Raw genomic sequence first — 15,788 nt, 5'->3', positions numbered from 1 at the left:
AGTGAACTTCCGTTTTGAGCTTGTGAGCTGGTCCTACAGCTGGCAAGACTTGTCTAACAATAACACGATGGCTTACTCCTATTTCATCTTCACAATCACCTTCAGAGTCACTGTAGCCAATGATGCTCCAGCCAAGCAGAGATTTCTGTGCAAATGGCTGGTCTCGATCACCACTGACCACCGCTAGAGGGAGCAATGCTTGAGGACAGTTATATCCGATCAGTAGTCCAACTTCACAATCAAGCTTGGGAGCCATCTCCTTTGATAAATGTTTCAAATGTGACCAGTTCTCTGCTGTTTTGTTTGTGGGAATATGTGATCTGTTAGCAGGAATGTAGTCTCTGGTATAGCTTGTTGGTAGTTTGATTCTCGTTTCAGAGTAAATGCCTCTTACTTGTAAGTCCTTTAACTTGCTGCTTGAAACAACTTTTGTTTTGGACGTTATAGTGGAAATCTTGAGTTTAACTGGCTCTAACATGGCGTTGAGCGACTGAGCTGTGTCTTTCAAGATGAAAGTGGTGTCACTTTGAGTATCGAGCAAAGCATACACCAACTTTCATTCTCTGGTTCATCCACAGTGGATACATAAACTGGGACAACTGAGGAAGTACAACCTTTTGACTTTTGTTGCACAACTCTGTTGGATGTAACTTGGTTAGATACTTGCTCTTGTACTTCAGAAACCTCTGTTTCCTGGTTAGCCTTAAATTGTTGTTGGCTATTCTTTCTTTGTTCCTTGTCTCTTTTCTCTCTGTCTTGATGTAGACAAGTTGGGTGAGGCTTTTGGCATTTGTCACACACACTTCTGGAAGTGCAGTTCTTAGAGTTATGACCAGTCTTGAGGCAACCAAAGCACAGTTTTTCAGACTGCACAAACTTTACTCTCTCTTCAACTGACTTGTCCATTATCTTGCGACATTTCTGAAGCGTGTGACCAGGTTTCTTACAAAAGAGACATGTGACATTTGTCCTTTCACTAGAGCTTGTACTAAGTGACTTAGCATTCAGCATGTAGTTTCTTTTGGGCTTGTCTTTGAATGCATGCTTGTCTTGTTCAGTTGGCTTTATTGCAGGCAGAGAAGTGATAGGATTACATGCAATTCTTGCTTCTTTATTCAGGAATTTGACAAAATGACTAAAATCTGGGAACATTCTGTGTTCATCTTGAAACTCTGTCACCGTTCTGTTCCACCGTGCACTTAGCCAATCAGGCAGCTTTGCAGCTATCCTCTGATTTTCCACGCAGTCATGCAAAACTTGTAAACCTTGAACATAAGGTATGGCTGACTCAACACTGCTTAGAAAATCTGCAAACTCACGTAGATCTTTAGTGTCTTTGTTGTTAATTTTTGGCCATGACTGAATCTTGTCACGATATGATTTGCCTATCACAAAGGGATCTCCAAACTTGTCGTTGAGTATCTCCCAGGCAGCATGATAAGCGGTGTCTGTTCCAACCAGAAAATGTCCTTCAATAGCCTTCTTCGCTGAACCTCCAACATACTTTCTCAGGAAGAATAGCTTTTCTTGAATTGGCAGATTCTTGCGGTCAACTAATGTTTGAAAAGACAACTTCCAGTCATTATACTGCAGTGGATCACCTGTGAAGACTGGAGGCTCTGGGATTGGGATTCTGTTTGCAGTGATAGCTTCAGCGAGCATCCTTACAAGATCTGTGGAGGGCGTTTCATTTGCACTACGAATTGCTGTTTGAGGGACAGAGGCTTGGAGAGGTGCAGTTTGTTGCGGAGCTCTAACTTGAGAGGGGATGAATGGTTTTGAGTTCACATTTGGAAAGCTTGGTTGCGGGAAGGAACTATCTTGTCTTACTTGGGAATGAACAGGAGATTTGTCTTCATCCTCACTATTCACACTTTCAGCATACACTTTCAGTCTTGCTTGTGCTGCATTACGCTTTTGCAATTCTCTCAAAAGTTCCACTTCCTTTCTCTTTTCATCTAACCTTGTCTTTATTGAGGTGCTCTCAGTTAGAAATTGAGCTCTTTTCCTTGCATCCTCAACTTCAAGTTCTCTGATTTCTTCCTCACACTGATGCTGTGTTTTCATTATTTTAATGACTTCTTCTGTAGCTGCTACATCAGCTGCAGCTTCTTGTCTTTGTTGTAGTGTGACCAGAGATGATTGCTTTGACATCCCAGAGATAGACCTTGACTTATATGTGATCCTTGAAGAAGCGCTGGATGAACTGCTGTCATACACGGACTCTGAATCAGGCCAGGGTATACTATTTGGATCACCATCTTCTTCTAAAAGGCACCGAGCCTTTGCTCTGGCAGTTTCACTGATAGCCATGCACACATCACATCTTCTGCGCATTTCAATATCAGGACTTTGTATTTTTCTGATCTCATCATGAATGTTACAGATGTCAGTCATACTAGTGTCTATAACACTTACAGCTTCAGGTATTAACTCAATGTCTTTACTCTTCACCATTCTTTTAAATAAGTTTATGTGGTATTTCCACTTCTTGTAAACTCGCTCAAAATTGTTTGTCAAGTCATTTAACTTGGCTTCTTGTAAGAATTGTCCCTTTTCAGTGAGAGTGCGTGTGCGCTGGCTTCTGCGTAAGCTTTCTGACTGTGTGCCTTCAGTAAATACTGAGCACTGTGGAGTTTCTTCTCCATTTGTCTGCTCTTTACTTTCATCATTTTGAAAATTATCATCAGCACTTTCTTCTTCAGTGGGCTGTATTGCATCTTCATTTTCATCTGCCATGTTGTCTTAATAGTATTTTCACTTGACTTTAACATTTACTTGATAAATCTTGATTTTAGCTGCTCCTTAATATGAAAGGTCACTTTGAATTTCAAATGGAACTGAGGCTTGATAACAATTTACAAGTGCTTTGTTACTTCCAAGACACGGACTTTTGTGCTTGCTTGACTATCTTTCACTTGTTAGCTTGCTTCTTTACGTATTCAATGCATTTGCTGGAGCATGTGATACTTCTCTTGCTAGTAGCTTCTCTTGCTAGTAGCGTCTCTTGCTAGTAGCTTCGGTCCAACCATCTCGTTGCCTTCTCCGGAGCAGTGGAGTGTTCTACTATGCCGGCTTGTACACATACACGAGAGACACGAGAGTTCTTCTTCACTGATGTTTACTGTGCTTCTCTTAACGTACAGGTACACCGTAGAACTGGTGAATACAAATGTACAAGAAAATTATATTTCAGCATTAAAACATATTACAATATAAAATTCACAAAATATAAACAAACATACCACTTTGGCCTGCAAGTAGACAAACCGGTGTAACTGGAACTTAGGGCTTATTTCTTCTTTCTTAGCTTGACTTTTACACGGCTAGACCGTCACCATGCGCAGCTTCTCTGACTTTTTTTCCAAAACAGGAAGTGACCTCTGCCCTTACCTTATATTTACAAAATTAACCGGCTATTTTCCATGTATCAAATTAACTGTACACCAATCCGGTAGGCAAAAAAGGAAAATGTTAACATGCTCAACACAAAAATAAAACATACAAAATAAAATGAGTTAGTTACATTATCATTACAAGAGCTCCGCCTAGTGGTCAAATACTAACATTTCACCAACTGTTACAGACAAGGTACGACCTCTCTCATGCTCCTACACTGAAAAAAATGCAATAGGCTGGTTGTTGAATTTGCATATAAGGATTTCATATATCCAGCTTGAGTAATTTCAATTTCTCATCTCAACATAATTTAGTCTTTTCATTTTCACATATTCTTTAAGGATGTTGAGTGTATTAGACTAAATCATGTTGGAAAGAAACAAAGCAGTGATATTTTCTCCTGAAGCTCCACCCCCTGGAAATTGCCTGCACCGTCCGCCATTTTGTCTCTCGCTTTGGAAACTGGAAACCGTCTGGAGTTCTTTTATTGAAGGTAAATAAGAATTTAAAGCTAAAACACCAGTGAGAAAGAGTGTAGACCCTTTAGTTATGTGGACTTTTACTGGTGTAATGTTATTTTTCTGGTATGTGGGTTGTTTATCAAAAACCATGAAAGGCCAACGTAAGGCTCCAGTTAGCTAATGGTAACCGAAATTATGTGATAAATGTGTGATAAATGTGATTAATAAATTAGTAATAATCAAATATAATGGGAAATAAGATTTATATTTTTTTTCAGTCTAAATTTACTGAGTATTACAAAGTTGCATCAGTGTCTGTACTAAGTGGTGGTAACTGCAGTGGCTTAACCATTAACCCTTTACAGCCGATCGGAGCGGGCACGCTCTGTTTTGCGTAACTATTTTTAAATCCCAGTAGCACTGCAACCACGTAAGCTAGCGCAAAAAATTTTTTTGCATATGAAACCGGAGGAGTTGTACTTACAACTTATGCCATCAGCTTGTCCTCGGTCACGGTTTCCTTCCACATAAAGCTTTGCAAAAACTGCATAAAAAGCGCTTGCAGCAACAAAAACATAATATTCCAGAAACAGGCTTTACCGATCCAATCAGCTGGTCATAACACTTCCTACGTTGGAATAGACGTCAGCGCGAACTTTTGCATTTCCGCCATTACCTGCCCGAAACCGGAAGTGACGTCATTTTCGCGGAAATGTAGTCTTTTTTACTATCAGGGCCTCAGGGCCTATACTCGTCTTTTTAAAAGTTATCTTTGACTTTATGACTTTCTGTGTCGTTTCTGGGATGCTTAGGACTCATATTGCACTGCTGGAAATAGTTTATTTTGATGCATATGCTGCTTTTTTGCAAATTTGCAGTATAATATTTATTTTCGTTTTTCCTGCAGTGTATAAAAATTGGTGTATTTCAAAAATAAAACTATGGAGACACTCAAAATAAATTTCCTGTGGTGGGAAACTATTTTGTGCAACTTTTTTGTATTTACAGTTTTGAGGGATACGCCTCTTAAATTTCTCTAACTACAAATATATGTTAAAAAAGCAAAAACGATTTTCAATTTTTTTGTAGTTTATTGCACTTTTTTGCAATTTATGTAATTACTATGCACTTAATGAATACATATTATTAAAATCTGGGCTATAATGGTTGTATTGATGTATAGCAACTTGAAATGCTCCCAAAAATGGCTCCACAGCATGTAAAAATATAATATAAGCTCTGGCGGACTTGGTTCTATGTTAGGTCTTAAAGGGTTAAACAAGCTAATAGGGCAGGGATACGACTGTCTTCTGCCACAAAATAAAGTAAATTCGTGCTCATGTAAGGTCATATTTATGGGATGTTTGCTTTTCTGTAGCTTTAGTTCAATTTATTCTTCTAAAATCTGTTTTTATTATTATTAATATGGCTGCTCTGTTGATAGTGTGTCAGCGGTGACATTACCAGCACATAGCCACAGCCGCTATAAACATGCTGATAGGATGATGTTGCTTCTGCAGCCAGCAGCGAGAACACTCAATACAGATTTAAGATTCAGTGTAACAGTTATCTAAATGTTGCGTGTCCTGTTTGTAAGCCCAGAAAATAAAATTAAATAAAATGACAACCTCTAGCTTCAAGCTAATGTAAGCTTCATGCTATTGTGAGGTTGTTAAATTTGCAAATATGCGCTTCACATATTCTACATGAATCATTTATATTTTTGATCTAAACATAATTCAGTCTCACGCTTTTCACTTGTTTTTAAAAGACTGTTCAGTCTTTTAAAATAAGTCAATTAAAATAATCGAAAATAGTTATGTTTTCTGTTGAAACCCCGCCCCTATAGGGTGTGTTCTGCAAGGGAAGATTGACCGTGGTGTCCGCCATTTCTTCTCTTCGTGGGAGGCGTACGTTTGGCGCAGAGCTCTACTTTGTCGAGGTAAATTAAACTTAAAACTAAATTTTCGAGAGGAAATGAAGATAAAATCTATCAGATGTGTGAATTTTTACCGAGGTAGTTTTTCGTATATACTGCTGTTGAGCAACATAATGGAAAATAAGAATTATTCCTCAAATTAAATGACGATAATGCTAGCTTAAACTGCAGGGCAGTATTATGCGTGTTAACATCTTTTCCAACAAACTTGTGTGCATTTAGTTAACTGGTGTTAGTAAAAATGTTTTACAAAAAAAAAGAAAGGTATGAAGGGCCTGCAGTAGTCATTAGTGCCAGAGAAATTGTAAGTTTTTTGTATTTTCTGGGTCATTGTGACAATATAATTATTTGAAATGTATTGACTTTTTCTTTACAGATATTTGGTGCTTGTCCCTGCTGAGAGGCAGATTGTTGTCACTTCAGAGCAATTCTCTAGTGCTGTTCTGTAGTGGTATTAAAAGTTAATGTTGTAATAATATTTTGTTTGTTAGTGAAGATTTGCATATGTTATCTTACTTTTTGTAAATTTTATTTTGCAGAAAGATCAAATTAAATTATGTAACTAAGTATTACTGAAAGAGAATTTTGGTGGCAGGATACAGATGTGTAATATTCCAGTTATCAACATTGTACTTAGTTTTAAGTTTTTGGATTAGGTTTGGGTTGCCACATGGAATTTTTTTTTTTCAGATAAAGGTGCGTAGTAATTTACCATATATCTGTAATGCTTTAATCAGATGGAAAATTACTTTAATGTATAATTAATAACCATGATTAGTTTACTTTTAAAACACACATAGAACTATGTTGAACAGTTTGTCTACATCTTTAATAGATGCTAAATGTTTTTATAATTGATGCAAAATTTGATTTTTTCTAGATATCGTATTCTGCCTGTGAAACAAAATTTACCTCTGTCCTGAGTGTCCCTAAAGGCTCTGTAGGGGTGGTGAGTGTTTGAACTATAAATAGGGCAGTACTTAAGGGGTTTAAGTACATTTAAGTTCTACTAAATTGCATTGCAAATGTTAATGAATCTGTCTCTCTCCCTCTCCTCCTTCTCCAGTGAATGTGGCAGTGTAAAGGGTGCTCAGTATCAGTTAAAGGTAGATTAGAGCTACTTAATCATTACAAACTCAAACATCCACACTTTGGACGTACTTCCCGTTATCCATGTACGTATTCAAAATGCCCATGCACATTTAAGACATGGAACGCCTTAATTGTACATCAAAGTAGAGTGCATTCTTCACAAGACAGTCAGACATTGAAAGAGTTATCTATATTTAGTTGTCACTTATGTTCCTGCAAGAACTTGGCAAATGAAAGGGAGTACTTTATTCATATCAACTCACATCTAAAGAAAAATGAAAATGTTTCTTGCATGTTTGTTGGTTGCAGTTTTCAGACTTGTATTTATGGAACCTTTAAATCTCACAAGAGTCGCAGACATACACCCCATAACCTTGCAGATTTTAAACCAGGTACTGTGAAGAAATCTACAGTAGCATCTCTGTCATCATTTCCTGATGAAAAGTGTGAGGAATTTGTCGAGGAGGATTCAAATTGTATATCGGTAGATTGCAGTGATCAAGATGAAGCCCTGCCAAATGCAATAGAGCAGCAGCTTGCAGCGGCCTTACTGAAGTTGGAGTGTTTAGTACATGTGCCAGGTACAGCTATTGATGAATTTTTACAAGAACTTTATCATTTAAAAAGCGCTGCATCAGTCCCAGTATCTAGAGACTTCATAACTGACATCTTTAGCCGTCACCATCTTCAAGTTGAAGACTCTGTAGTTGAAGAAATCCTTGCAGCAGTTTGTTTATCTGACCCTCTTCAAAACGCAATAGGAAAAGGAGGCCCTCTTAGCACCACATATCAACGTAAACAATTTTACAGGGAAACGTTTGGTGTTGTGGAACCAGTTACCTACATACTTGATCAAAAAAAGAAGCGCACCTTTCAGTATGTCCCACTGTTACAATCATTACAGCAACTTTTAAATAGAAAAGCAATTCTTGATAAGGTACTTGAAAGTCATAGAGGAAAGGACGAAACTGAAGTTGACCCATCTTATGAGTACAGGTCTGTTAAAGATGGTTATCATTTCAAAAACAACTGTTTCTTGAATGCTGATGAGTTGCGTATATCACTTTGTTTGTATGTAGATGATTTTGAGACCTGCAATCCCCTAGGGACGTCTCGAAAGAAGCACAAGCTTTTTGGTGTTTATTGGATACTAGCAAACCTGCCCCCAGGCTGTCACTCTGCTTTATCATCTATTTATCTTGCTGTGCTTTGTAAAAGTGATGATGTTAGAGCATATGGTTATGACAAAGTTTTGGAACCTCTTGTGGAAGATCTTAAAAGTTTGGAGGACCATGGTGTGTATATTGCTTTGTTAGGGTACTTTGCATAGCATTGTGGCTGATAATTTGGGAGCACACAGCATTGCTGGCTTTGTTGAAAATTTTTCTGGTGATTACTTCTGTCGGTTTTGCACAGCAAAACGTTGTGATAGTAATTCTCACAGTGTTGCTTCAGGTTTTTTTGGCCTCCGAACTAAAGCAGTTCATGCAGAACATGTTAAAAAAGCCTCTGAGAACAGCACACAGTACTTGGGGGTTAAACAAGATTGTGTTTTTGCAAAACGATTGTCACATTTTCATGTAGTCTCTGGTTTTCCCCCTGACATTGCTCATGACTTATTTGAGGGTATTGTGCCAGTAGAGGTGGCTCATTGCTTAGCATCACTGATATCCAAGAAGATTTTTACAATAGATGAGCTAAATAAAGCTATATTGTCATTCCCCTATAAATGGTCAGACAAAACAAACAAGCCACATGTTGTGCCACAGAGACTCTTGGGTCTGAAAACAATTGGAGGCAATGCCCATGAAAACTGGAATTTGCTGAGGTTGCTCCCATTTTTAATAGGACATCGTGTGCCAGAAAATGAGCCAGCATGGGTTGTATTAATGGTTTTAAAAGATATTGTTGAGTTAGTTGTTGCCCTTGTACATACTGATGAGTCCATCTCATATCTTGAAAGCAAAATAGTTGAACACAGACAAAGGTACCAAGAGCTGTTTTCCTGTGTCAGACTTCTACCAAAGCATCACTTTCTTGAGCACTATCCTCAGATGATAAGGTACTTTGGCCCTCTTTCAGCAGTATGGACAATGCGATTTGAAGCCAAACATCGTTTTTTTAAGCAAATTGTCAAACACACCAGTTGCTATAAAAATGTACCTTTGACTTTGGCTTCAAAACATCAGCTGATGATTTCTTTCCACATCAGCTCACCGTCATATGGTAAATGCAACCTAGATGCACATCATGCGTCCCCAGTTCCAGTTGATCTACTGAAAGAGGACGTTTGTCAAGCTATTAGGTCAAAACACCCTGGTACATGTGAAGTATATCTGGCCAAAAACGTGTCAGTTATTGGCATAACCTACAGTGAAGGGATGATAGTTACTCATGGTTCAACATCCGGATTACCAGAGTTTGCCGAAATTATTCAGATGTGTGTTATTAATGAGAACCTGTTTCTCATTGTCAAAGTGTTGTGTGGGTGGTACAATGAACACTACAGAGCCTTTGAATTAAGTATGTCCCCTTCAAGAGAAATCAAGCTTCTAGCACTGAGTGAACTCTGTGACACTTATCCGTTGGCTGATTACATGATTGGCCCAATCCGAATGGTGACCTTAAAAAGACATATCATCATAAAAGGTTGGTTAATTAGGAGTTTTGATTAGTTTGCAGTTTTGTTCTTACTTGACTGCACTTTTTGTTTTTGTTTGGACATAGGGCTACAAGACAGATAATGTGCAGTGCTTAACACATTTGTTTGACCACCCAGTGTAAGGTTTAATGTAGATCTGCCCTATATTAACAGTATTGGTAATTACCAAAATTATTACCACAGCCAAGGAAGTGATGTCTTCAAGGTCAACTTAAGGATTTATTGGTGGAAAATTCACAAAAAGTCTTTTAACTTAGAAACTGATTATTACAAGTGTAGTTTTTATTGTAAACATAGATTGTATCATTTAACTTTTTAAAAAAAAATATTATGTCACTTTCGACCTCTGACCTCTCCTTCAAGCTCAACAGATTTTTCTAAAGGTCAAAGTGACAGTAATGTTATATAGAGCTATTTAAAACTATGTTTCTTACTGCCATTGGTTGTATTTACAAAATATAGTCATACAGGGATTCTAAATATCACATTTCTTTGGCTCTCTGATCTCTTCTAGAGTGAGCTGGCTTGGCGGAGGTTTGCACTCTATGTGCTTCCTCTGTTTATGTTTCTGTAATGGTCAAAGTATATTTGTCTTATTTCTAGTCAAAAAAGATCATCAGTGCATCTTGAAACTGGAGAATTTTCACTTGTTCACTTGGCAGATTTTTAAAATTTATTTCAAGCAAAAATAACTTGTATTAGGTGAAAATTCTTCAGTTTTAAGATGCACTGTCTAAAAACAAGTTACTATATCTCACTGAAATGTAACTCTGTAGCTGAATGTGTATTATTTTAAGTGTGATGAGATTATTTTGACTAGAAAAAAGACAAATATACTTGGTAAGATTTTGAGCTTTTGCTGTGAAATTTCAGTTAAGTATCAATCCTGAACAGAAAAATAGATTTTAGTGGTGGATTGTGCTTGATTAATTTCTGATTTCTCAGAGAAGTCTAGTATGCCAGCTCACATTTGCGTATAAAAAGATGACTTCAGTTTTAAACTCCTCACTCCTGTTCTTAATGTTAAAATGTTGGTAATGCACTGAAAAGGAAAAGGACTTCTAAACCTTTAATTCTAAAATATTTCGTTTTTCTTTCTTTTTTGGGGGGGGGGGGGGGCTTGTGGTGTAATAAGTTTGTTAAGCACTGGCTATGCAGACATAATGTTTATTTTTTGGGGGGGCTACTTTTGATTTTTCTCTTTTTTCCAATTTAAATTGTTAATTTTCTTGTGGGCAGCTTATCAATCTTTTAATTATCTGTTATGTAGTTTTTAAGTTTGAGATTTAATTATTCAGACGTGTTTTTGTGATTGATCATTTCACATTTTTTTTTAAAGTATAGTGTTCTTTTACATCTATTTTGCAGATTAAGGATATACAATGGCCCCGGCAATTCTCAAAGTGATTTTGGGAGACAACAGCAGTCAGAGGCTGACTTTTCACTGTGGACTTCCAGGATCCGTTATTGAACTTATTGAAGAAGTGCAAAGACAGTGTGGCCTCAATAATAGCAACTTCCGGCTTCAGTTCATGGATCCACTATTTGGGAATGAGTTCATGAACCTTACTTCAATGGATGAAATACAAGATAGGGGAACAATCAGAATGACTTCCCTGGCTGAAGGCTTAACTACACAGTCTGCTGAGGCTGATGAAGCTGATGCTTCATGCAGTTTTGGTCTGGATGATTCCACCTCCCGGTCCAGTGGATGTGTTGATACAGACATACTCTCATCACCAGAATCTGAGGCATCCTGCTCATCAACCTCTAGGGCATTGTGGCCAAGGGTTTTCTGTGTTCCTGAGTTTTCCTTTGATGCAGAGCTAAAACTTGAGCGAGGCAATGCAGCATACAAAGAAAAGGGCACATTGCTTACTCCAGATCCTAAACTGAAGTCGCAAATTCTTGAAGGCCTCATTCAAGAAATTGTCAGATACAAAGTTTATGTCACTGATAAAGACTTTAACACAGTTGGTGAGGCCCTCATCTCAAAACATCCTTGTCTCACTGAGAGGGGCTCCCTCACAGGATATGCTGGATGGAAAGCTAGCTTAAAGAATAAACTGGCAAGTTACCGCACTCAATTAAGAAAGTTAGGATGCCCTGAGGTGGTTATGAACTCTGTGACACAGAAACCAGGGGGCAAATCAAGTGCTGCTTTTGCCGTTAAAAGACCACGGCGGTCTGAAGTAAACTATTGTCCCCCCTATCCGGTTGGAGAATCTGAAGATAGCCTTGAGACTGTGAGAGTGGAGCTTCTTTTAGATGTGAAGAAGACAAACAACCGGGAGGTGGTGAGAATGAAAATGGAGAAAACATTTGCATATAGGAGACATGAAGTAGTTTGTGACACACCCATGATCAGCGACTTCCAGGCAAGATGGCCAGCACTCTTTGAAGTGAGCGAGGTATGTAATTTGTGAATTCTTTTGTGAAGATCATTGTGTTTTAATGGTATCCTGTAATAGAACATTGACAACATTTACGTTGTCTGCCAGGTTTGTGGAAAATGTCAGAAGTCATTTAGAATTGTAAAGATTTTTTGTTATTGATTATAGCACCTGAAGCATACACTGTATATAAAAGATAGAAATGGTTTCTAGGTCTGCTGACTTTATCTTTGACCTCAGTAAACATGGTTTATGGTTCCTGAGTGTTTGTGGTCTAAGTTGCTAGTTTCACTGCCCGGCTTGGACAGTCTCGGTCGTTGTGTCCTTGGGCAAGACACTTCACCCGTTGCCTACTGGTGGTGGTCAGAGGGCCCGGTGGCGCCAGTGTCCGGCAGCCTCGCCTCTGTCAGTGCGCCCCAGGGTGGCTGTGGCTACAATGTAGCTTGCCATCACCAGTGTGTGTGTGTGTGTGTGTGTGTGTGTGTGTGTGTGTGTGTGTGTGTGTGTGTGTGTGAATGGATGGATGACTGGATATGTAAAGCGCTTTGGGGTCCTTAGGGACTAGTAAAGCGCTATATAAATACAGGCCATTTACCATTATGACATGGTGTTCATTGTACCCATTAATATGGAAAAGGACAGTGGACTAGTGTATGCTCATTGGCTAACGATTTTTGATTAACTAATGAGGGTACAGTGTCTCTTGATTCCATAGGCAGATCTACACTGTGCTAATGACGTGCTATTTAAAAGAAAGCTGGAAGGGCAACTGTGGAAACGCACAGCTTAAGACTTCAAATTAGAAATTAACAAGTGGTGACATCATTCTCTTTTTATATACAATCAGTTGTTATAAGCCACTTCTAACGCGAGCAGTTGTGTAACTTTTTTCCTCTGGAAGCCTATCGAAATTAAGCTCTACTGATGGAGGGTTGTCAATCTGTGTGGCCTGTGACATTGTTCTTGTTGTAGGCTTTAGCTCAGGAGGTAGAGCAGGCCATCTACTGATCAGAAGCTTAGTGGTTTGATCCCTGGCTCCTCAAGTCTGCATGCCAAGTATCCTTCGGCTACAAGAGATACTAACCCCAATTGCTCTCTGATGCGTTCATCGGAGTATGAATGGTAGTTAGGAAGCACTAAAAAACTTAGAAAACAGTGTTTGTGTGAATTGATGTGATTGGATGAATGCGGCATGTTGTATACAGCGCTTTGAGTACTCCGGGAGAGTAGAAAAGCACTATATAAAAATCAGTCCATTTCACCACAAAAGTGAGTGGGATGCATAGCTAAAAATTAGTAATATGAGAAAAGATATAAGTTTTTGTAAATGTGACCTTGTTACATTTGAGTTCGTGACTGTATTTTTATGTGTCAACTTCTCTTTTTAGATAAATGCAGAGTTTAGGCGGATTACCACCATGCCACTGCAGTCCCGATTTCTCTCGCAAATTGATGTGCTATCGGACAAATTTATAAAGGTGTTTAAAAAGCGAGGAGGACACATAGGAAGAAGACTGCAGAATATTCTGGAACCCATGGCCCAGGTAAGAAAGAATTTTAATTTGTGTCTACAGTTTAGAGAAAATAATAATTTTAACAAAACGCTGCTTGTCACCCTTTGCCAGGATGATGTTGATCTTGTGCGTGAATGTATTATCAAGGGGCTCTGCGTGTACCTCAACGAAGACCCCAGCAATTTAATGACAGAACATGTGGTAAGTGTTATTATAGAAGGTCATTTTTATTGAAAATAAATGTGGTTGCTTCATGAACTAAACCCCCCCTCCCAAAACTTAAAAATCTAAAATCTCTTACCCCTTGGCTGAAAAAGGCTTTTATTGCCACAATGACGCGTGGACAACTGAACAACAAAGTCATGTCGGATTGTCAAATTCATCCCATTGGTGCAGCTACTAAAAAGATTTTGAATCTCAGTGACATTGACCTCTCGGATTTTGAAAATGATCTAAGATTTTCAAAATTGTGCCACAGGTGTATCTGCTGGTGACTGGGGGATACCACTGGCGGCCCCCAGTTTGTATGTCGTTTTTTTATTCTAAAATGAATAGACATATCTGAAAAGGATTAGACTATATTTAGCTATGAAACCTTGTTTTATATACATGCTGACATGCCACAATTTCACTTTTTAATGGACATATTTAATAAATATTGGGGCCACCTTATTTATTAGACAAAATACTGTATGGCCTGGAAGTGTTTATAAAAAAAATATTTATGAAATACTTGGATCCAGCTAACGTCTTTGTTTTGGATCATAGTTTAGCACAGTTCAGATGTTAGTATCTCACGGTTATTGCAAAAACCAAACTAAATCAACAAGCTTGTTTTGTGTCATTCACTTTGTAAAAAATACTGCTTTATTCAGCGTCCTTTTTAAACCATGGCAAAATGTAGTTATCTACTAATAAATGGGTTGAATGTCACCTTAACCAAGAAAGAGATACAGAGAATTGTCTATATGGGTTAGAGAAGATATTATGTTTAGGTGTTTTACCTTTTTTTTTCTTCTACATGCATTAGGACCACGTGTTCTCTGAACACCTCTTCAGAGAATGAAGAGGTGTTCATAGTTGAACACTTCTTCATTCTCTGACAGTATTCTGCTTCTTTGCAATGACCAGTGTTCTGTTGAATTTAATTTTGGGAATGTGTATTTTCCAGGCCACAGATGAAGGAGTTATCCAACAATCTATTGAGGAAACAACAATGGGAATCTATATCATCAAGTCAAGAGATGCCAGTGACAGCCCTGAGGACATTGGGATAGTCCTGGAAGGCCAGAGAGTCTTGCAGGATTTGGACAACTGTGCCCTAGCAGCTGCTATGCTATTTGGATTAATGTACACTTTGAACCTGACCTACCCACCAGAACTGAAGTATACCTTCGAGGTATTCCAGAAACTGCTTATGGAGCTCGAAGGGAACAGCCTTTCAAAGAAGGTACAGGTTCTCAAGAACAGACTGTACAAGTGAACAGTTATGACATGGAAACAATATGTCTACCTCTCTGAATATGTTCCATTGATTCTTTTTTGCCAACACTGGTAAAATTACAGTATATAGCGAAACAGATTTTTCTCACAATTTTATAGGTTTTTACTGGTAGGAGCAACTTTCACTTTTAACTTTGGGGCCATCATTACTATAGCATTCAATGTTCATTTTTCAAGCCATACTCTTTTGAGGAATAGTTTGTACTCTAGTGTTTTTTTTCTTGTTTTCTTGGTTTGTTTGTATTTCTCATCACATTGAGGCTGAGTGTGCCACACTTTCTGCTTCTGCACAAATTTTCAATCAAGGTGTATTGCCACTGACATAACTCAGTCCCATTCAATTGTAAAATGATCGTTGCATCATTGCCATCACCAAAGTCATTTTGAAGCTGGTAACTGCTCTCAGGTAAAAAGCCTGAAGTAATTGAAGCAGCTGTTTAGAAGGCATACAATTTTTAAGTTCATTGGACATGGTTACAGTAATTTTGGTTATGTTGTGATGTCCAACCACTGTTTTGTTTTGTTTGTTAGTATAAGTTATTGTGATGTTTCACTTATAGAAGGAAGCCAAAACGAATCACATTTTAGGGCTCTTGATTTTGTGTTTGTGGGTGAAAATGTTATTTTCAAGCTTTTCTTCGTCATATTTTAATATTTGCATTCCTGTTGCCATAGTGCCTTACGGCTCTTACATTTAAAAAAAAAATTACCCGAGGAATTCTCACCTTTTACCTTTGGGCCAGTATTCCTAGAAAATTCAGCGTTAACATTTTCATAGGCCCTAGAATGTTGAATTAAGATCCAGAAGTTGTTTGTGTTTGGTAC

The 15,788-nt window shown here is 38.1% G+C and overlaps 1 protein-coding gene across 2 annotated transcripts; it reads left to right on the top strand.

The window, feature by feature from the left end:
• The first annotated feature begins 5,513 nt into the window (after positions 1 to 5,513).
• Positions 5,514 to 15,287, top strand: LOC308397500 (uncharacterized protein). Of its 2 annotated transcripts, XM_080883430.1 has the most exons (7): positions 5,514 to 5,802; positions 6,680 to 6,748; positions 10,922 to 11,964; positions 13,335 to 13,490; positions 13,572 to 13,661; positions 14,632 to 15,062; positions 15,270 to 15,287. In XM_080883430.1, exons 3-6 carry the CDS (start codon positions 10,936 to 10,938, stop codon positions 14,941 to 14,943), a joined length of 1,587 nt encoding a protein of 528 aa, XP_080739556.1. In that variant the 5' UTR covers positions 5,514 to 5,802; positions 6,680 to 6,748; positions 10,922 to 10,935; the 3' UTR covers positions 14,944 to 15,062; positions 15,270 to 15,287. The 2 variants fall into 2 exon arrangements, with proteins under 2 accessions (XP_080739556.1, XP_080739555.1); XM_080883429.1 differs by lacking the exon at positions 6,680 to 6,748.
• Positions 15,288 to 15,788: the final 501 nt, after the last annotated feature.

This window comes from Rhamphochromis sp. 'chilingali' (assembly GCF_963969265.1).
Source record: "Rhamphochromis sp. 'chilingali' genome assembly, chromosome: 5".
Lineage (NCBI taxonomy): Eukaryota > Metazoa > Chordata > Actinopteri > Cichliformes > Cichlidae > Rhamphochromis > Rhamphochromis sp. 'chilingali'.
The sequence above is the reverse complement of the archived record's forward strand: the minus strand, read 5'-3'. Positions and strand labels throughout refer to the sequence as shown.

What these genes read in the sequence shown, in the direction of transcription:
- LOC308397500 (XM_080883429.1), top strand. Translation starts at nt 10,936, where the DNA reads ATGGCCCCGGCAATTCTCAAAGTGATTTTGGGAGACAACAGCAGTCAG. An exon ending in TTCTGGAACCCATGGCCCAG is followed by an intron (nt 13,491 to 13,571) that starts GTAAGAAAGAAT and finishes ACCCTTTGCCAG; the next exon opens with GATGATGTTGATCTTGTGCG. An exon ending in ATTTAATGACAGAACATGTG is followed by an intron (nt 13,662 to 14,631) that starts GTAAGTGTTATT and finishes TGTATTTTCCAG; the next exon opens with GCCACAGATGAAGGAGTTAT.